Source organism: Globicephala melas, chromosome 5 (genome assembly GCF_963455315.2).
Source record: "Globicephala melas chromosome 5, mGloMel1.2, whole genome shotgun sequence".
NCBI classification, from domain to species: Eukaryota; Metazoa; Chordata; class Mammalia; order Artiodactyla; family Delphinidae; genus Globicephala; species Globicephala melas.
In genome coordinates this window covers 131,464,341-131,486,505 of record NC_083318.1, presented here as the reverse complement: position 1 = coordinate 131,486,505, position 22,165 = coordinate 131,464,341, and the positions used below count along the sequence as shown (strand labels likewise).

Below are 22,165 nucleotides of genomic sequence, written 5' to 3'. Positions count from 1 at the left end.
ATTTCCCATGCAGCCACCTTCTCAGCAGGAAGAACGGACTCGGAATCACGGCAAGATTGAGGGGCGGAAGCAAACTGTGCAAGGTACAGACCTTCTTCCAGGTCTCAAGTTTTACGTTTAAAAATGCCCGCAAATGTTATATTCTACTCTGCAGTGAGTCTTGTTTTAGTATAGAAATGGTGTTTCAGCATAGAAAATGAAAACTCCAAGCTCTTCCCCCTGAATACCTTCTTCACAAATCTCTTAAAGTTTATTGATATTTATTATATAGTTTGGAGTTCTCCCACGATACTGCCCTAGTTTGATAAGCCTCATTGTCTCAAATTATCCAGGTTTCTAAGTTCCATTTTAAATAAAATAATTTAAAAAGCTATAAAACATAATAGTTCTCAGCAACTAAGAGAGATATAATTCATCTTTTTATCGTGCAACGTACTGTGGCACTCTGCAATTATTTGACACAATTGATTGTATCATTCCCAAAGTTAATGTCCCCCCCAACACCATACTAGGTTACATATCATACTTTTTTTTTTTTGGTATTCTCACTGAGTTTTGAAGGCAATTAAGGCATTCAGTAAGTTCATGACTGACCTCAAGCTGAAAGAGATACTCAAAAAGTATTCTGTGACATTAAAAATTATTGACTCTCAGTGGGAATTTAATGCATCAAGAGAACTCACTGTTAATATTAAAACAGTGTATTTTAGCACTTCAAACTAGGAATCATTCCAAACTAGAAACCTCAATAATTAAAGTGATTTCTCGATGGTAAGTTGAATTAAATATTTTCAAAAGAATGTTAAGCAGTCATAATGCCCTTGACATCCTTTTCTAGGGGCAAAGTGTATTACGTCAGAATTCAATATTCTAATTAAGGTGTTTTAGGGACTAATTCACACAAAGCAACAGAATTGCAACTCAACTGGACTTACCATGCATGGTCAAGTACTCCACTAGGCGCCCCACGATAGCTGGAACGCCGTTCTCCGTCAGCCCCTGCTGGTGGAGGTCTTGGAGACTGACTCCAAATAACTTTGTGTAGGTGGAATTCCTCTGCTCGTTGAGTGGCACTGTCACAATCTTTTTCATGTCTTCTTTCAGCCGAACTGCTGAGTTACTTTGCTTGAAATAGCAGAAGAAAAAAGAGCAGTCAGTCATGTTTACCACAGGAGGCTGCATGGTCACTACAGAATCACCTGAATCAAAGGGTACGCGTTCGGAGGCTGCAGAGTAGTGGTCTTCACTTATTTTTACTTCAGCTCAAACCCAAATCCCTAACATCTCTCACGTGCTGCTCAGTGTTAGGAATGGTGCACACTGATACAACGGTTAAAAGGAGTGAAAAATAATGAGGAACATAAAGCCACAACTTCAGCGTAGCTAAGACAGGGAACAATACACTGCAGTATCTAAGATATATTACTACAGTAACCAGGGTGTGACTCACAAGTGCCTCGTTAACAGCAAAATAAGACACTTATCAGAACGCCGAAACCCCATGCAGATCCTGAAATAGTAAGAGGTTACTGAAGACGAAAATTTATCTCAATGTCATCTTAAGGGAGCTTTAATTTGAAGGATTAGAAAAAAATATGTATGTGTAGAATGAACATTTCTTTCTCTGATTTGATTATATCTGAATATGTCAGGAATATTTTGGCACATAAAAATCAACTCAATTTTCTTTGAAGTTCAAAATGCTATAATCTCCGAAATAGCAATGTTTCAGGTAATCACAGTTTTTAAAATTTCAATAAGACTGTACATATTATAAATAAGAAATGCAATTTACAGTCAATCAATTCAAGTTATCACCACGCTGAAAACTTCATACAAATTTGTTTCTTCCTTTTAATAGAAAATTTTTCCCCAAGGAAGTATTTTAAAAGATAAATTTTAATATGGTTTAATAAAACTAAATGAGGGATTTTTTATTTTTAAAAACAGCATGTGTCCTACATAAATGTATGTATCTGTAACTTTAAACACTGAAAAGATGGCAAAAAGCAAAAATTTTATTTGAGGACAGAGGAAGCAGATTAGGGGAAACACACCCTTTTTGAGAATGAATGCAGCAACTAACCTCAGTGTCAATATTATAAGTGTAGGCTCATGTAGCTGTTACAATCTAAAAGAAGAAACACTATCTCCATTGTAGAGATGAGGAAAGAAAGATCAAAGAGTTAAGAAATAATTCGGTAAAAGTCATGGAACTGGTAAGAGTTTCATCATACTCTAAGTCCATGCTCCTTTCCTTAATTTAAATTTTATTAATGTTAAAGTGCAGTTTGTGTATAACACAAACTGTGATAAATTCTACATGTGACACATGACAATTACACGAAGATAATTCTACAGTTGTGATTTTTAGTAGGTTCCCTGTAGTTTCAATTTGATTTTGAATCTTACAATCTGTAGAATCAGGCCAACTTTCATGGACATCTCTGCATCTTTTAATAGGTCATATTTGAAAGCCAGATTTCCCTAGTGACAATTCAGCAAATGTATAAAGTTATAGAATAGATTTAGTTATCTATTAATATTATAAATAAGGCATAGCGTTAGCTACTGCAGAGTAGTATGGGCAAGAACTATCATCTCTGTTACCAAGGAAGTTTACTTAACTAAGTCAAATCTATAACCACTAGTATTTTTGTGTGTGTAAGTTTAAAAACCTATCAATACCTTTCAAAAGAACACATGGGAAATTTCAGTCAACCAGGTCTATCTGGTGAGTAGGCAGCCAAAAAGTAACCTTTAATAATGAAAACTTGAAAATACTCTCAAATGTTGCATCAGAAAGAGCTGACAATGAGATTAAATCCTACATGTTTTATCTTCTTATTTTCTTACAGACACAATAGAGCAGAGTCGTTTAGAGCAGGGGTCCCCAACCACCCGGGCCGCGGACCATTACCAGCCTGAGGCCTGTTAGGAACCGGGCCACAAAGCAGGAGGTGAGTGAGCGAAGCTTTACCTGCCGCTCCCCATAGCTCGCATCACCTCCTGAACCATCACCCCCCCATGCCCCCCGCCACCGCCCGCCCCGTGGAAAAACTGTCTTCCATGAAACTGGTCCCTGGTGCCAAAAAGGTTGGGGACTGCTGGTTTAGAGCGTGGACTGTGGAACCAGACTCCATTTCAAATCCCATTCTGATCTCACTAGCTGTGCAACCTTGGACAAGTCACTTACACCCAGTTTCCCCGTCTACGAAATGGGGATACCAGGAGTCCCTAGCTCATAGGAATATATAAGGTTGGAAGGAGCTCATATACATAGAAGAATGAGAAGGGTGTCTGGCATACTCAGTAAGTACTGATCGTTATTATAATCATCATCATCATCATCGTTCTTCCAGGAAATTATTCTGATTTCTTCTCAAAACAATTGAGACATACTTAACCACTCAGGTACTCAAATGTTTTCGTAGACTAAAGATTGCTGTTGAAGAAGCCACCATGGTCTAGGCCCGTGGTTGGTAGATAGTCTGACGACCTAATTATTCTCCGTGTATCTCAATCTCTTAACATATATACGTATGACTTTTGAAAGATAAACATAAAATCACTTTGCATGTCAGTATCAGAATTTCTCAAGTTTTTATTAGAAATTCAAGGTTTTCTTAGAAATCCTGTCTACCTGTGCCATTCTTTCAGCTAACAGCCCTGTTTTATATTCCGTCCTTTACTCAAGTACAGTCACTATGTTGTGTCTCCTATTAATAGCATAAATAAGCAACCTTGGCATCATGGCTCAATATTTTCAAGGATGAGACATGTAATTAACCTCACACATTTTGAACTGATTGCAAATTAAACTGTTTACTCAGTACAGAGCCGTACTACAAAGCAAGTTTATATGTAATTATAGTAATAAAGGAACATCTGATTATTAATTGGTAATCTAATTTACGTTAATACTTTTAAAAAGGTAAATATTGTTTTGTTTTCTTTGTTTGTTTTTTTGGGGTTTTTTTGCGGTACGCGGGCCTCTCACTGCTGTGGCCGCTCCCGTTGTGGAGCACAGGCTCCGGACGCGCAGGCTCAGCGGCCACGGCTCACGGGCCCAGCCGCTCCGCGGCATGTGGGATCTTCCCGGACCGGGGCACAAACCCGCGTCCCCTGCATCGGCAGGCGGACTCTCAACCACTGCGCCACCAGGGAAGCCCGTAAATATTGTTTAAAGACAACTACAATGAAAAAAATACAGCTATATTTTTAGAGACATCCAAATCAGTCCTTCACTGATGGGCTTAGAACAAATATTAAAAAAATATCCTTTCTGGTAGGTTATAAGACATATTCTATAGTTCCCTACTCACAGAAGAAATAAAATAACTGAGGTAGTGGAAAGCCATTTATGATTAATTCCATTTAAATTGAAATTACTTTCCTTTATACGATGATAACATCACTATCTCTTTATAACTGTCAATATCTGTGGAATTTCAGCTTCCCTTCAACCACACATTTTACCTTTCTTGACCTAATATAAGTTGAAAAAGAAAGTTACTAATTGAGGTATTCTAAGTCAAACTTAACTGTTTAAACCTTTGTTTGCATACAATGCCATACATCACTTGAGTTTGGAAACTGGACTCGTGTGTGTGTGTGTGTGTGTGTGTGTGTGTGTGTGTGTGTAAAAGTAATATAGGTTCCCACATTAAAAAAGACAGGGAACCTTGGGGTTTACTGCTAGAACAATCTGTAGGGGTTAGTGCTTATAATATCACCTTAGGAATAAGGAAACCAGGACCCCAAAACTTGTGGTGAACTCAAAAAGAAAGGGTTGAGACTAGAGCCCATGTCACCTGAATTTTATGTCAATATTCATTTTTATAATTGCATGCTGGGACCTTGTTTTTCTATATTTATCTGTGATAAAAAATAGTTAAGATAGCTCACAAAATGCATGCACCAGGACCGTAGTGAATATTTGTTCACTACTGTGAACAAATGTGGGGACCACTTAGTCTTCACTTCCCCTTTTGTCTAGGGACAAATCCTGACTGCCTTTGGGGGAATGACCGCACCCTCACTGTGAACATCCTTGATGAGGCTGCCACTTACAACCGCTGCCCTGCCTTTAGCAAGAGCTGGGCTCTGGTGCCCTCGCAGGTCAATCAGACCCTTTGTCCTGCAGGCCACTGAAGCTTGAGTGGACTGTCACTGAAGCTTGAGAAAAATGGATGGAGCTAATTTATTCCAGCTACAGTGCTCTCACAAGATGCTTAGATTAACTAACCATGATGTACCTCTTGCCACCTGCATCACTGGAGCTGCCCTGGGCCTTTAGCTGCCCCTTTCTGACACCGGTCCTTCAGCTGTTCCTTCTACATGGTGGGCCACTCTGTAACTTTCCAGTAAAGTTTCTTTGGGCTTAAGTTAGCCAGAACCCATTTCTGTTCTGTGTACACACACACACATACACACACACACCCCAACTGATAAAAGTACTCCAAAAAAAAACAATAAAAGACTAATCAGAGCAAACAGAAAACCAGGGTTTTAGATAATGAGAAAATCAGAATGATAATGACAGCTAACTTTTATGGAATGTTTCTAGAGTATGTCAGTCACACTTCCGAATACCTTAGATGGCTTCACTCTTTAAATCCTGATAAAGTGACATGAGGAAGGAAGATACTTTTGTGACCCTCATTTTACAGAGCAGCCAAGTAATGTGCTCCAGGTCCCATCAAGGATATGGTGTGGCCAGGAGTCACGCTCAGGCCATCAGAGTCCAGAGGACACATGCTTAATGCTGTCTCCACGAAGGATGTAGTGATACTCAAGAAGCATGTGCTGGGAAGTCCAGTCCATGTGCTAAATATAAAACAAAATTCCTATTCTTGCAGCTGAGGAAAATAGGATTATTTGAGCTTCTTGGTCTCCTTAAAATAAAGTTAGATATGCTCAGAAGCGACATCAATATTTGATATTAGAACCTGCATAGAAAAGGTTTTCATCAATCTAGTAAACAGGATGAGCTTCAGAAGCCTTGAGTTTTTACCACAGCTAACATTTATTAAGTGCCAATTTTGTGCCAGACTCTGTGGTTAAGTGCTTTAAAATTAACATCTCTAGGGCTTCCCTGGTGGCACAGTGGTTGAGAGTCCGTCTGCCGATGCAGGGGACATGGGTTCGTGCCCCGGTCCGGGAAGATCCCACATGCCGCGGAGCGGCTGGGCCCACGAGCCATGTCCGCTGAGCCTGCGCGTCCGGAGCCTACGCTCCGCAACGGGAGAGACCACAACAGTGAGAGAGAGGCCCGCGTACCGCAAAAAAAAAAAAAAATTAACATCTCTAAATTTCAAAACTAACTTTTTAGTAGGTACTCTTAACTATTGCCATTTGGACACAAAAACTAAGGTACAAAGTAAAAGAAACTTGCCTAAGAAAGTTTTATAGCTAGAATGTAACCCCCAGGTGCTCTGGCTCTAACGCATGAGCTCTTAACCATGACAGACTGCCGTATTTCCAGAACCTTTAATATTGGTGGTTCTATGAGCCCCCAAAGGGACAAAACTACATGCAGCACTTTCTTTACAGAGTTTAAAGCAAAATGATTTTAGATTACTGAATTCAACGGCTGTATTTCCTTAAGGCAATCCTCCAGAAATTTAAGTACCATGAATTTAAGGTACTTTGAAGGACAATCAGGTTATACTACTGGTCACATTCAGAATTGCGCACCTGAAAACTCTTTGCAGCTGGGGCTAGCACTGATCCATCCAAGCAGGAACGTGCAGGCTAGAAAGCCACTCCACCACCACGTAAAACGGGTGCGAGGAAAGCACAAGGTGAGCCTGAGACAGCTTGTTCCCGAAGGCGTGGAAACGCTCAAGGATCGATGGGGCGTGTCAAGAAGACCTGTGGGCCATCTTAACTGGGCTCCTACTGGCCAAGTTCCGGACAGTTGGAGCACCAGGACTAAGAACTATCAACGATTCTAAAATATTATGTAAATAAAATTCCCTGAATCAACAGTGATACTAAGAAGAGTGGAAGCATGGACTTACCCAAGTAAAAGGCTGCTTTACAGAACACGCTGCAGCTAAATACACAAGGAACGACGAATTAGAAAATCACCTTTTCCCACAAATCATTGCACAAAGAGTTTTGTCAAAGATTTGACAGCGGATGCTAAAACATCAGGTGAAAAGTTGTCTGAGAACAGGATTTTCAGTGTCAAAGATCACACGATATTTGCAAAGGAAAAAAAGATTACCTTTACAATTGATATCTGGGTGTACTCAGCTTAACTCAAAAGATTAAATTTATCACCACTCATCACGAAGAGCTGACACTACGTGCTCCTGATGTGATGCGACATGCAGAGCACATCATTTATATTCTTGCCAAAAATGTTTAAGCTGCTAATCTAGCCTCTAAATCTCATAGTTTACGGGTAGAACAGGAGCTAAAAGAACAGGTTAAAGACTGTGAGGAAACGAACAAATTCAGAATCAGGGACATTCTAACAGGCAACTGGCCTGCACTCTTCAAAACATCAGTGTCATAAGGGAAAGATCGGCTCCAGATTTTAAAGAAATTACACAAAGTTCAAATGTAGTCTGTGAATACTGATTGGTTCCTGACTGAAAAAACAAAACCAAAAACTAGCCAACTGTCTCTGAGACAACTAGGGCAATGTAAATGTGTTGGATGTTAGATGAAATCATCGTAAAGGTTATTCGGTGTAATTCCACAGCGGCGGGATTTGAGGGTGTGCACACGCAGAGGTGGGGCCGACCCCTGAGCCTAGCGTTGGTGCTCCCACAGTGGGCACAGCTTTGGTGGGCTTTGGGAGCTCACACTCTGGGAGCATGCATACACAGGAGGCAGAACTGACAGCCAAGCAGATTATCGGAGCTGCCACAGCGGAGGCGGTCAGGGGCAGTGCTCCTTGTGGGCCTGCACACCGGCTGGCAGGTGGTGTCACAGAGCCATAGGTCCCGGCTGACAGCTCCCGGGGAGGAATACGCAGAGGCTCCTTCCCCAGAGGGAGTGCTCCAGTCCCACCCACCTCACATTACAGCTTAGCATGGGATCTGGGGGTTTCTACGCCAACAACTAGGGAGCACAGTCTGCCCCCAACAGGTCTGTGACAAACACAGAGCAAAGAGGAGACCCCACTCAACATCCAGTCCAGGCCCTGGTCACCAAACACACCCCTATCAAGGGGACAACAGCCAGCACACCCTGAGGAAAGACACGGCAGGCATCCATACCAAAAACAGCCCTTGCACCAGAAATACTGGACTCACACAGTCTGCACAGGGATACTCCCACATAAAAACAGCCCTTCAAGACCACAGTGGGTAACTGTTTCTCCTAAATTCAGAGAGTAAGAGAAATAAGTAAAATGAAAAAGCACAGGAACTACTCCCAATTAAAAGAACAAGAAAAATCCTCTGAAAGGCCAACAGTGAAACAGACCTCTCCAGTCTACCAGAGCCTGAGTTCAAAAAGGAGGTAGTGGGCTTCCCTGGTGGCGCAGTGGTTGAGAGTCCGCCTGCCGATGCAGGGGACGCGGGTTCGTGCCCCGGTCCAGGAAGATCCCACATGCTGCGGAGCGGCTGGGCCCGTGAGCCACGGCCGCTGAGCCTGCGCGTCCGTAGCCTGTGCTCCGCAACGGGAGAGGCTGCAACAGTGAGAGGCCCGCGTACCGCAAGGAGAAAAAAAAAAAAGGAGGTAGTAAAAATGCTAAAGGAATTAAGACTATGGGTAGAAATGCAGATCACTGTAAAAAGGAACTCGAAACTATAAAGAGGAGCCAATCAAAATTAGACAACTCAACTGCTGAGATAAAAACTGAACTAAATGCAATCAACAGCAGACTAAATAAGGCAGAAAAATGAATATGTGACCTGAATAATGGAAATCACCCAATCAGAACAGCAGACAGAAAGACGAATGAAAAAAAAGAAAAATGAAGGCAACAAACGAGAGCTATGGGATAATATAAAACATGCCAACATACACGTAATAGAGATTCCAGAAGGAGAAGACAGAGAAAGGGGGATCGAAAATGTATTTGAAGAAATAATGGCTGAAAACTTCCTAAACCTAAAGAAGGAAACAGATATCCAGGTACAAGGAAGCACACAGCGTTCCTGACAAGATGAACACAAAGAGACCCACACCAAGACATATCATAATTAAAATGACAAAAGTTAAAGATAAAGAGAGGATTCTAAAGGCAGCAAGATACATAGCACAGGGAGATCAGCTCGGTGCTTTGTGATCGCCTAGAGGGGCGGGATACGGAGGGTGGGAGGGAGGCACAAGAGGGAGAGGATATGGGGATATAGGTATACATATAGCTGATTCACTTTGTTATACAGCAGAAACTAACAGAACATTGTAAAGCAATTATACCCAATAAAGATGTTAAAAAAATAATAATAAAGGCAGCAAGAGAAAAAAAACAAAGTCATTTATAATGGAATCCCCATAAGACTATCAGCTTATGTCTCTGCAGAAACTTTGCAGGCCAGAAGGAAGTGGCATGCTATATTCAAAATCCTGAAAGGGAAAAACCTGCAACCTAGGATACTCTACCTAGCAAGATTATCACTTAGAATGGAAGGAGAGAAAGAATTTCTCAGACAAGCAAAAACTAAAAGAATTCAGCAATATTAAACCAACCCTAAGAGAATACTGAAAGGTCTTCTTTAAATAGAAAAGTAGCAAGAATCTATAGGAAAGGCAAATATTTCTAAGGATTAAAGAACACTAAAGCCAGTATGTAGATAAAAAGACAATTTAAAAAATTGTAAAAGCAATTTTAACTACAATAAACAGTAAAAGTATAAGCATAAAAATGTAAACTAGGATATCAAAATCACAAAATGAGGAGGGAGGAAAGTATAAAAATATAGATCTTTTAGAATGTGTTTGAGTCTGTATGACTATCAGTTTAAAGCAAGTAGATATAGTTATGGGTCAACATGCTTGAACTCCATGGTCACCACAAGTCAAAAACATACAAGAGATTCACAAAAACCAAAAAGAAAGGAACTCAAGCATACTACAAAAGAAAATCACCAAATCACAAAAGGAAAAACAAAAAAGAAGAAATGAGCACCCTGATACCAAAGCCAGACAAAGTCACTATAAAAAAAGAAAATTATAAGCCAGCATCTTTGATGAATACAGATGCAAATATCCTCAACAAAATATTAGCAAACTGAATCCAACAATAAAGGATCATACATCATGATCAAGTTGGATTCATACCAGGGTCACAAGGATGGTTCAACATACACAAATCAAGGTGATACACCACATTAACAAAAGGAAAGACAAAAATCACATGATCATCTCGACAGACACAGGAAAAGCATTTGGCAAATTTCAACACCCATTCATGATAAAATCTCTCATTCAAGTAGTTGTCGGAGGGAACATCTCAACATAACAAAGGCCATTTATGACAAACCCACAGCCAATCCTAATACTCAAGGGTGGAAAGCTGAAAGCCTTCCCACTAAATTCAGGAACAAGACAAGGATGCCTATTCTTGCCATTTCCATTCAACATAGTATTTGAAGTCTTAGCCACAGCAATCAGACAAGAAAAAGAAATTAAAGGTATCCAAATTCTAAGGGAAGGGATAAAACTTACTATTTGCAGATGACATGACACTCTATATTGAGAAACCTAAAGTCTCCACAAAAACTATTAGAACTAATAATGCAGCAAGGTAGTAGGATATAAGATTAATATACAGAAATCTGTTATGTTTCATTACACTAACAGTGAAACATCAGAAGATAGTCTCTTCAGCAAGTGGTGTTGGAAAAGCTGGATAGACACATGTAAATCAATGAAGCTAGAATGTTCCCTCATGCCATACACAAAAATCAATTCAAAATGGCTTAAAGACTTAAGACATGGCACCATAAAACTCCTGGAAGAGAACACAGGCAAAATGTTCTCTGACATTAATTGCAGAAATACTTTTTTAGATCAGTTTTCCAAGGCAAAAGACACAAAAGCAAAAATAAACGAGCGTGACTTTATTAAACTTAAAAGGTTTTGCACAGCCATGGAAACCATAAACAAAAAGACAACCCACAGAATGTGAGAAAATATCTGTAAACAACAAGGGCTTAATTTCCAAAATATACAAACAGCTCATACAGCTCAATATCAAAAAAACAATCCAATCAAATGAGCAGAAGACCTAAAAAGACACTTCGCCAAAGACAACATACAGATGGCCAACAGGCACATGAAAAGATGTTCCACATAGCTAATTATTAGAGAAATGCACATCTAAACTACAATAAGGTATCACCTCACACCAGTTAGAATGGCCATCATCAAAAAGTCTACAAATAATAAATGCTGGAGAGCGTGTGGAAAAAAGGAAACCCTTCCACACTGTTGGTGGGAAAATAAATTGGTGTAGTCATTATGGAGAACAGTGTGGAGGTTTCTTAAAAAATTAAAAATAGAGTTACCACATGATCCAGCAATCCCACTCCTGGGCATATATCTGGAAAAGATGAAAACTTTAATTTGAAAAGATACCTGCACTCCTATGTTCATAGCAGCACTATTTACAATAGCCAAGACATGGAGGCAACCTAATTATCCATCAACAGATGAATACATAAAGATGTGGTATATATATATACACCATGGAATATTACTCAGCTATAGAAAGAATGAAATATTGTCATTTGCAGCAACATGGTTGGACCTAAAGATTAACATACTAAGAAGTCAGACAAGTACAAATATTATGTGATAACATTTATAAATGGAATCTAAAAAATGATACAAGTGAACTTATTTACAAAAGAGAAACAGACTCAGACATAGAGAACAAACTTACGGTTACCAAAGGGGAGAGGGAGCATGGGGGGAGGGGGACAAATTAGGAGTATGGGATTAACAGATACAAACTACTATACTTAATATACATAAGGAACAGGGATTTACTGTATAGCATGGGGAATTATATTCAATATCTTGTAATAACCTATAATGGAATATAATCTGCAAAAAGAAAACTGAATCACTACGCTATACATCTGAATCTAATGCAATATTGTAAATTAACTATACTTTAATAAAGTAATAACATAAAAAATTGGGGAGGGCTTCCCTGGTGGCGCAGTGGCTGAGAGTCCGCCTGCCGATGCAGGGGACACGGGTTCGTGCCCCGGTCCAGGAAGATCCCACATGCCACGGAGCGGCTGGGCCCGTGAGCCATGGCCGCTGAGCCTGCGCCTCCGGAGCCTGTGCTCCGCAACGGGAGAGGCCACAGCAGTGAGAGGCCCGCGTACCGCAAAAAAAAAAAAAAGGCGGGGGGGGGGGAATAGAGACCTCTCAAAGAGATTCCATGCCTAAGAAAGAGTAATACCATTTTTTGAAAGCAGAATTAGGAGGGAAAGGAATATGTTCTCTTCAAATTGCAATTTAAAGATTAACAATAACAACTGTGGGGATATTCTTACACAGAGACGTGGACCATCCTATCAGCTTGGACAGGGTTGCATCACTGGGAAAGCAGTCTGCCGGAAATTAGGGTACCTGGGTTTAAACCACACGGTTATGCCACTGGGTATTTTCCCTGGGAATGTCAGCCTCTTTGGTTGAGTGTGAGCTTAGGAGGGGGGCAAATGCACCCTAAAGAAGGATGACCCATGCTCTCTGTCCAGCCACAAGAGCTAAGTCAAGCTTATGTATCCCCAGGAGGACAATACTGCAGCCAGATGCCCCTCACATTCAGCCTGCTGACCTTATACAGGTTTTCATCTACAACAACGCTGGGTCCTCATCTGTTGAGCTACAATAACACTACCTACTTTGAAGTGTTATGAGAGTTTAATAAGATAACGTAGAAGATATGTAAAAGCATCTATTATACAACCAGAAGACAGTCAATGCTGAAAAACACTAAGAATTTCTCTGTGGTAACCAATTCTTTAAAAGGACACTGTGACAGAGCTTACAGTTGCCTATTGATGGGTAATTTCTCTCTTTTCTCTTGACAGAACTCTGATTTTGTTGGAGAGGGTGGGGAGCAAATTGCCCAGTTAAAATATACCCCATCTTGTCTGTAGCAGCATATGTTTGTAGACATGGATGATCACATATCTAAGTTTGGCCAATGAGATATAAACAGAAGTTGTTAACAGGACCACCAGAAAGACTCCTTAAAAGGGAGGCCAACTCAGTCTTTTTCCAATACCCCTGTTTTCTGCTTAGATCACAGCTGCAATGCCTGATGGCCATCCTGTGACTACGCAGCAACCCAGAAGCTAGAAGCTAAGCTCTAAGGACAATAAAATAGAAAAAAAAAAAAAAAAAAGGGAGACTTGCATCATGATGACATCACAGAATCCACGTGGAATACCTATCTATGGGCTTCTTTTACATGAGATGAAAAAAAAATCAGTTTCAAATAATGCTCTGTTAGAATGTCAACAAGTATTTACTAAATGTATCGTTAAGTCAAGAAAATCAGAAACTTTCTATAACTCAATTTTTCCAAATCTAGCTCATTAATGTTAAAAGCCCAAAGAATTTTCTGGATTTCTTATTAGTTATCCTTACTAGTTATGCTTTAGAGCATATATTATCAGCGTGTATTGCAGATCCAAACAATGTTTCTTAACCTGAAATCCAAGGATCATGAGTCCTTAAAACTACATGAAACGTACCACAACGATCATTGCAGCTCTATTTACAATAGCCAGGATGTGGAAGCAACCTAAGTGTCCATCGACAGATGAATGGATAAAGAAGATGATGCCCATATATACAATGGAATATTACTCAGCCATAAAAAGGAACAAAATTGAGTTATTTCTAGTGAGGTGGATGGACCTAGAGTCAGAGTGAAGTAAGAAAGAGAAAAACAAATACCGTATGCTAACACATATATATGGAACCTAAAAAAAAAAAAAGGTTCTGAAGAACCTAGGGGCAGGACAGGAATAAAGACGCAGATGTAGAGAATGGATTTGAGGACACAGGGAGGGGGGAAGGGTAAGCTGGGACGAAGTGAGATAGTAACATGGACATATATACACTACCAAACGTAAAATAGATAGCTAGTGGGAAGCAGCCGCATAGCACAGGGAGATCAGCTTGGTGCTTTGTGACCACCTAGAGGGGTAGGATAGGGAGGGTGGGAGGGAGACGCAAGAGGGAAGAGATATGGGGATATATGTATAGCTGATTCACTCTGAGAAAACATATTCTCAGAGGTCTATGATCTGAAAAGTTAAGATCTAAGGATCTTTAGACATGCATCGAAAAGTTAGGTTTAATTAAGATGTAAATTCTCTATCCAAATAAACATATACTTAAAATATCTCGGATCACTGACTATCTCACAAATAAGTTCAACTAATTTCCACCACTTAGATTAGAAAACATTTATTAAAGAGTCCTTATGTTACCTGGTATTACTGAAATGTTAAAGAAAGTATTAAAAACAAATCCAATAAAAATCTTGTGAATCTTATCACCTTTCTTTTTGAAACCATACAGATTAAGAAGATGAAAGTAAATCAACAGAAGACAGAAAAGCTATGAACTCCAATTTGTGTATTATGGCTGCTAAAGGTAAAGACGGGGCAGGACACTTACGGCAGACGTCACACCAGCACTATGAGGGGTCTGGAGAGAGTCACTAGGGACCCAGCAGTGGATGTTCTTTAAAATCTCCTACAAATATTTATTATTTTAAAGATAGAGCACACTTTTGTTTGTTTGTTTTTTGCTGTATGCGGGCCTCTCACTGTTGTGGTCTCTCCCATTGCGGAGCACAGGCTCCGGACGCGCAGGCTCAGCGGCCACGGCTCACGGACCCAGCCGCTCCGCGGCATGTGGGATTTTCCCGGACCAGGGGCACGAACCCGTGTCCCCTGCATTGGCAGGCGGACTCTCAACCACTGCGCCACCAGGGAAGCCTGAGATAGAGCACACTTTGACAAGGAGCTGAACAGGGCTCAACTGCTTAGAGGAAGAAGAGAAAGAAGGTACAAAAAGTACCTACAAGGGACCCCAAGAGGCAGATATCAGGAAGCACCAGAAGAATCCACCACCTAATAGTGAGTTCATGACCTGGGAGGGCAAGTTTTGAAGAAAAGGCAGTAGAGCGTTCCTGACCCGGGCGAGCTTTTGAGAGAAGAAGGAGAGATGGGCAAACAGAAGGGCCACACTTAAGAGAACAGTCCTTTGGTAGCAACAGAGCAGGGAGTTCCAGGGCTGTAAAACTTGAAAAGCTACCTTGGCCTCTCATCACTATACCTCACAGGAACGTCTCTTGATACTGATACCACAAAAAGCCATCTCATTGAAATGTGAGTAAGAAAAAAGGAACACAGCCAGCAACTAGACAGAGACAGTATTTCTTTTTAAGTATAAAAGAGCACCACGACTTTCTTGAAATAACTCATTAGAAAAATGCTGCCAGGAAACAAATGAAAACTGTAACTTAGCCTAACAAAAATAACTAAGGAAAGTTAAGAAGGAAGTGATACCAAAAACACATGCCACAATGACAAAGATAAACCGTGTTTCATTAAAATGAAAAACTTCTGCGCGTCAACAGAGATTATCAACAGAGTGAAAAGACAAGCCATAGAACAGGAGAAAGGATTTGCAATTCATATACCTGACATAGGTTTAAGATCCAGACTATGTTTAAGAACTCCTACAACTCAATAACTACGACAACAAAACCCATTTCAAAAATGAAGAGACGCTTCTCCAAAGAAGATATACGAATGGCTAATAAGCACACAAAAAGATGCTCAATTTCACTAGTCATTAAGGATATGCAAATCAGAACCACAATTAGATACACTTCACACCCATTAAGATAGTTCTTATAAAAAAAAATCAGAAAGTGCTGGATAGGATGTGGAAAAATTGGAACCCTTATGCATTGCTGGTGATGATGTAAAATGATACAGCACTATGGCAAACAGGTGGTTCCTCAAAAAGTTTAAAAATAGAATTACCATATGATCCATCAATTACACTTCTGAGTATGTACCCTAAAATCAGGAACTCAAAAAGGTATCTGTATACCAATGTTCATAGCAGCTTTATTCACAGTAGTCAAAAAGGAGAAACAACCCAGGTGCCCATCAACAGATGAATAAACAAAATGTGGTATATATATATATATACAACATAATACTATTCATTCTCATAAAGGAATGAAATTCTCATACCATGAAATAACATAGATGAACCTTGAAAATATTATGCAAAGTAAAATAAGCCAGATACACAAAAAACCCCAAAATTGTATGATTCTATTTATATGAGATACCTAGAATAGGCAAACTCATAGAGACAGAAGGCAGAACAATGGTTCCAGGGGCTGGAGGGAGGGGGGTAAAGGGGAGTTATTTTTTAACGGGTACAGAGTTGGAGATGAGGAAAAAGTTCTGGAAATGGATAATAGTAATGGTCACACAACACTGTGAATGTACGAATGTCACTAAACTGTAAGCCTAAAAATAGTTAAAATGGTAAATTTTATGTTACATGTATTTTACCACAACTTTTTAAGAAGTTAATGAATCGATCACAATGATGAAAGGATACCACAAAGCAGAAACACAGAAATATAGGGGAGAGAGAATCGTCAAAAGGAGAAAGTGAAATGGAGACCGGCAGAAATCAGCAATGGAAGGAGAGGAAAAGACAGAACATTTTCAGAAGTGAAGCCTCAATTCTGATGAGCATAAAGGAGAACCGAAACCACGGACAGCCCAGTAAGGGACATGGAAGACATAAATGAGAAAGTAGACACAATCAAACATTTTTCAAAATCACAAGGAGGTGATAGCTACAGAAAGCAGTTAAGTGAGCTCCAATATATGTGTTATTGAAGTCCCCAAAGAAGAAAACCAAATAATATCTTGGAGTAGAATATTCAGTGAAGTAGAATATGTAAAGATGTAATTCACAAAAACTTTCTTTAAATAGAAGCCTTGAATCTACAAATTGAAATGGCACAACATACCCAGAACAGTCTACACAAAGATACATTCTAAGGAAATTATTAGACTACCAATAAAGAAATAATCCTTTGGGCAGCCAGGCAAAAAGTATGTCATAATGAGGAAAGAAAACATGAGTGGCCTCAAATTTACTGACTGCAGTGTTTAACATAGGAAGACAATGGAATAAGGCTCACAAGACAGTTAAGAACACATGAGCCGAATTTAATAACCAATCAAGCTGTCCTCCAACTGTAAAAGCTACAGCTTGAATAATAGGCTAAGAGAATACTGTACGCATGAACCTTCCTTGAGAAAACTACCAGCGCACAAATTTTAACCAATTAATAGAAGACTGAGGAGACTCTGATGAAAGGACTGGCAAAGAAATGTTAAAAGGAAATTCAAATTTTTAATTTAAGAAAATTAAGTAAAAATAAAATAAAGTAAAAATTTTAAAGTATAACCATGTTATGCGAGGATGGAATGAAGAACCTGGCACAATTACACTCAAAAGAGAAGACTCGGGTTAAAACATTTCCAGATTTTAGAAAAGCTGCCATGTGATTCAGAGGACAAAACCAGAAAGTGAATGGTATTTATCTGGAGACAGATTTTAAGACGTATAAAGAGATAATGGTCACTTCTAAAGATGGAATAGATTTTCTCAGAAGGTGGTGAAGTTCCTAGTAATCAAAGATAGGCAAAAACAATAATGTGATACCACTTGTCATCCCTTCTAACTCATGGAAATTTTCCTTAAAAGAAAATGTTGGTAAGAAGAAAAGAGGTGGAATGTAAATTGGTTCATATCTGGAGGGCAATTTGGCAACATCCAAGAAACGCTGTACTCATCCTCCTCTAGGCCGTCCTGCCTCTAGCCAGGTCTCCAAACAGGGGAGCAGGGGAGGTAACAGTGTGCATGACTCGTGTCTTATGCAAATGGGAACTCAAGATAGTCACAATATACTGTTAATTGGGAAAAAAAAAGAAGGCTATGAAATTAAGGTCAAGTATAATCTCATTTTATAACTTTATATGCTCATAGAAAGAACTATAGAATATAAGCAAATATATATAGTACATGTTTCTGGGTTATGGAATCTTAGATGATTCTTATTTTCTCCTCTTATTTGTATTTCATAATTTTATACGTTAGACATATATCACTATTATACCAAGAAAAATTAAAAGGTTATTATAAAAAGCTACATTCTCTATATAAAAGAACTCAGGACTTACTGCTGACTTCCAGTGACGGTAGAATAAAAGGTCTGCAAATCCTCTCCTCAAGAAACAATACAGAGACTGGACAAAATTGTCAAAACGACCGTTTCAGAGCTTTGGAAACTGACTGAAGGCAAAAAACATTGAGAAACACTTATTGATGAAAAACTCATGAAGTTTAGTTGAGAATCGTGTGAGCTTGTGACACGCTGCCTGGGCCTGCTTCCAATCCCTCCGCCCTCCAGGCTGGGCTGGTAGAGCCCTGAAAACCAGCAGCTTGGGTTTGGGCTGAACTGATTTAGAAGACAGGACAAAACCCCACACCCAGCGGGTTCATGTATCTGAAAATGAACGTACATCCAGAATATATATTAAAAAAAAAAACCCTACAACTCAATAAGAACAAACAACTCAATAAAGAAATGGGCAAAAGATATGAACATTTTAACCAAAGATGATATACAAATGGATAATATGCATATGAAAATAAGCCCAACATCATTAGTCTTTCAGAAACTGAGATAGCACTACAAATTCAGATGGGCTACAGTAAAAAAAAAAAAAAAAAAAAAAAATGGTCTGACAAGACCATCGGCTGGCAAGGATATGGAGAACCTGGAACTCTCATACATCCATGATGGGGATGTAAAGTGGTGCAATCATTTTGGACAACAGTTTGGCAGTTTTTAAAAATGTTAAACATAGATTTACCCTATGATCCAGCAATTCCACTCCTAGGTACCTACCTAAGAGAAATGAAGATACAAGTTCACACAGAGACTTGGATATGAATGTTCATAGCAGCATTATTCACAATAGTCAAAACTGAAAACCAACCAAATGTCCATCAACTAGTGAATGGATAAAATGTGATACAGCATATAAAAGAATGGTATTCTATTATAATAAAAAGCAATGAAAACTGATACATATTTTTGATGAACCTCAAAAATATTATGCTAGTAAAGAAGCTAGTCGCCCCAGAACATATATTGTATGAGTCCATTTATAGCAAAAGTCCAAAAAAAAGGCAAATGTATAGAAATATAAAGTAAATTTGTGGCTGTCCATGGTTGGGGGTGGTGGTGCAAGTGGGAACTAACGGTAAATGGGCACAAGGGATCTTACTGAAGTGACAGAATGTTCTAGAACTACACTGTAGTGCTGTTTGCGCAACTGGTAAATTTACTAAAAATTATATTGTACATTTTCAATGCGTATTTTATGGTATGTAAATTACATCTCAAAGACCGGTTTAAAAAAACAGAAAGTCAAGTAGTGCTTGGTAATTTCCTGCCAGACCGTCAGTAGAAAGAATACACTGAATAATAATTTGCTTTTAGAAACATTCCACATTCTTCATTATAACTGCACACTTTGTCCATCTTCAATAATTCTAGATGAAATAGGTAAATTCTGGGGTGGCTCCCTATTAAGTGACTGCTGCTATACCAATGTATAAAAACCTGAAAGCACAGAAACGTCCGTGTGCTTAGAATCCCTTGGTTATTTTGGGAAAAGGGGTACAAGCTCTTAAAGCCACTAGTGTTGAACCTTCTGTTCATCATTGCCGGCAGTCTTAACAGAGTCAAGGAGGATTTAAATGGAAGAGAGGCTGTCATCAAATTTGAAAAATACTCCTGGAAAGGCCATTGGTTCTCAACAAGTTCAGCAAAATGTGAAGTCAGAAACAGAAGGACGTTTTTTCAAAAGAAAGACTCATTTAAGGTCAATGACCTAATACAGTAAGAACTAGAGTGTTAAAACAAAAGATTCTAAAAGGCATAGCTTCAGAAAAGCCAAATGTGCTTAAAACTAATGCTGCATGTAAGTACTTGCAGGCTGACGTGATTTACTTACAGTGTAAACCACAGAAATAAACATTTCTACGAGACGATTTATTTACATTTTGACTAAAACTAGTTTCTTCAGTATTAAAAGAATGGCTGGAAATTAAGACCAAAAGTAAATTAATTGCTAAGACGATTTTATATCAAAATTCTCTTTGAACTGTTTTACTTCCAGCATACCTTTTCTACTCTCTACACTTTTCCTAGAATGAACACTATTTGACCGAGTTCCACTGTATAATTTTAAGTGACATACATTTTTCATACAGTGAAATGGAGTAAAAATTTAGCAAGCCTGTAGTAATACTCTCTAATTCCTTCATTTAGAAAATCTGTTTTTACAGCTAATGAGACTAATTCAAACGTTACTTACCCTCACCCCATCCCTAGGGACCTAGTTTTGTATTCTTAAAATCATGGAATCTTGCCTTCAGCTTAGGCTAATCATCCCATCGTTCTTACAAAGGAGGCCCTAATGAAGGGAGGATGGGGGGAGGGGAGTGTTTATGCTAAACTCCCAACAGCCTAACAAATGAAAACGTATAATTGGCTGAGAACTACAAATTCTGGGACATACGCAATGGCTCACAGAATCCTTGAACACTTCTAGGGTATCTCACCTCATTAACTCTAATTCCATCGTGGAACGGCTATGACTAGTCGACCCATGACCACTCAGCTTTCCTTTTCTTACTTTTAGTGATGGGGCACTGACCACCTCATAAGGCAACCAGCTCAATTTTTAGACAATCTTTAGATGCTTCTTTCCACTGGTTTGACACCACATCACTACCTTCTACCCAGCTCTAGGTCTGCTTTATGAAATTTACAGGGAAAGTACACTTCCTTTCACATATTAGACAATTTCTCAAGTAATTTATATATTTCAATATATATCTGTAAGAGTACTGTGCACATTCAAATTTAATAACCATTGCCTTTATGATTATAAACCAATCTGTTTCTTCCAGACAGAGCTACCATTCCCTACTCTCTGAGCAGCTTTTATTTTTAATAATTTACATGTAATAAAAGTAACACATGCACTTGATCAAAACCCAAACAACATACAGGAGTTTAACCTGAAAAGTCTTCTTATCCCAGCTCCAACAGTTCTTATATTTTCTTGCAGAAATTCTGTATGCATCATTAAGCATATATATGCATACTCTTCTGAAAAAGGCAAATGTAACTATTTGTATACTTACACTTGCTTTTGCTACTTAATCTATTTCGGAGGTCTTTCCATAGTAGCACATCTACCTGTTAATATTACATTATAAAGACACTATAATCGACTTAACCAATCTTATTTACTAATGTTTAGGTTTATAGTTCTTGATATTACAAATATTTCCGCAATAAGCATTCTTGCAAACATTTCTATGTTAATTGTACACACACCTGTAAGATAAGTTCCTAGAGGTGAGATTGTTAGATCAACAGGTTTATAAATCGTACTTTTTTTACGCTAATTCCAAGAGTTAAATGAGTAGTCTCGACGCTAGACTTATATATGAAAGCAAAATAAATTTTCATTTTACTTGTTACTATATAAATTTGGATACATATTACCACGTTGCCCTACAAAAACGCTTCGTGGTTTACAGCTTGATCGATAGCATGTGAGAGTGCCTGTTTCCCATTCTATCATCCCCGAGCATGAAAAAATTTTAAATTTTGCCAAAATTTAACTGTGGATGAGACTGAGCAATTTTGTGTATTAGCACTTACGTTTCTTATTTGTGTCTGAAACTTCTATTCATAAGCTTTGCCTAATTTTAATTGGGTAGTTTTTCTTACTGATTTATAGGAATTTTTTTGTATATTAAAAAAAATGAATCTTGTTTAGTCATGTGTGTTGTAAATATCTGTCCTAGTTTTCTTTTGGCATTTTAATTTGTTTATGATACTTGTGGTTGTGCAGACATTTTGGTTGTCAGAAAACTTTACCCATCCTTTTCTTTAGGGCCCGCGGCTTGGGTCTCCTTTGAAACACATTCCTCGATCCAAAATTAATTTTTAAATTCACACATGTTCTTCTAGTATTTTTACGATTTTACTTTGATATTTATATCTTTGATCCATCTCTAG

At 38.8% G+C, this 22,165-nt stretch overlaps 1 protein-coding gene across 6 annotated transcripts in view; it reads right to left on the bottom strand.

Annotated features, from left to right (window-relative positions):
• The window catches only part of FAM13A (family with sequence similarity 13 member A), a 356,140-nt gene that overhangs the window by 306,273 nt on the left and 27,702 nt on the right, over positions 1-22,165 (bottom strand). For all 6 annotated transcript variants that reach the window (XR_009564127.2, XM_060299807.1, XM_060299808.1 and 3 more), the window contains exon 2: positions 936-1,125. Coding sequence is in view for 5 of the 6 variants with exons in the window: in XM_060299808.1 (XP_060155791.1) it covers positions 936-1,125 (190 nt within the window). In the remaining variant the exon portion in view is untranslated. The remainder of the gene's footprint in view (positions 1-935; positions 1,126-22,165) is intronic.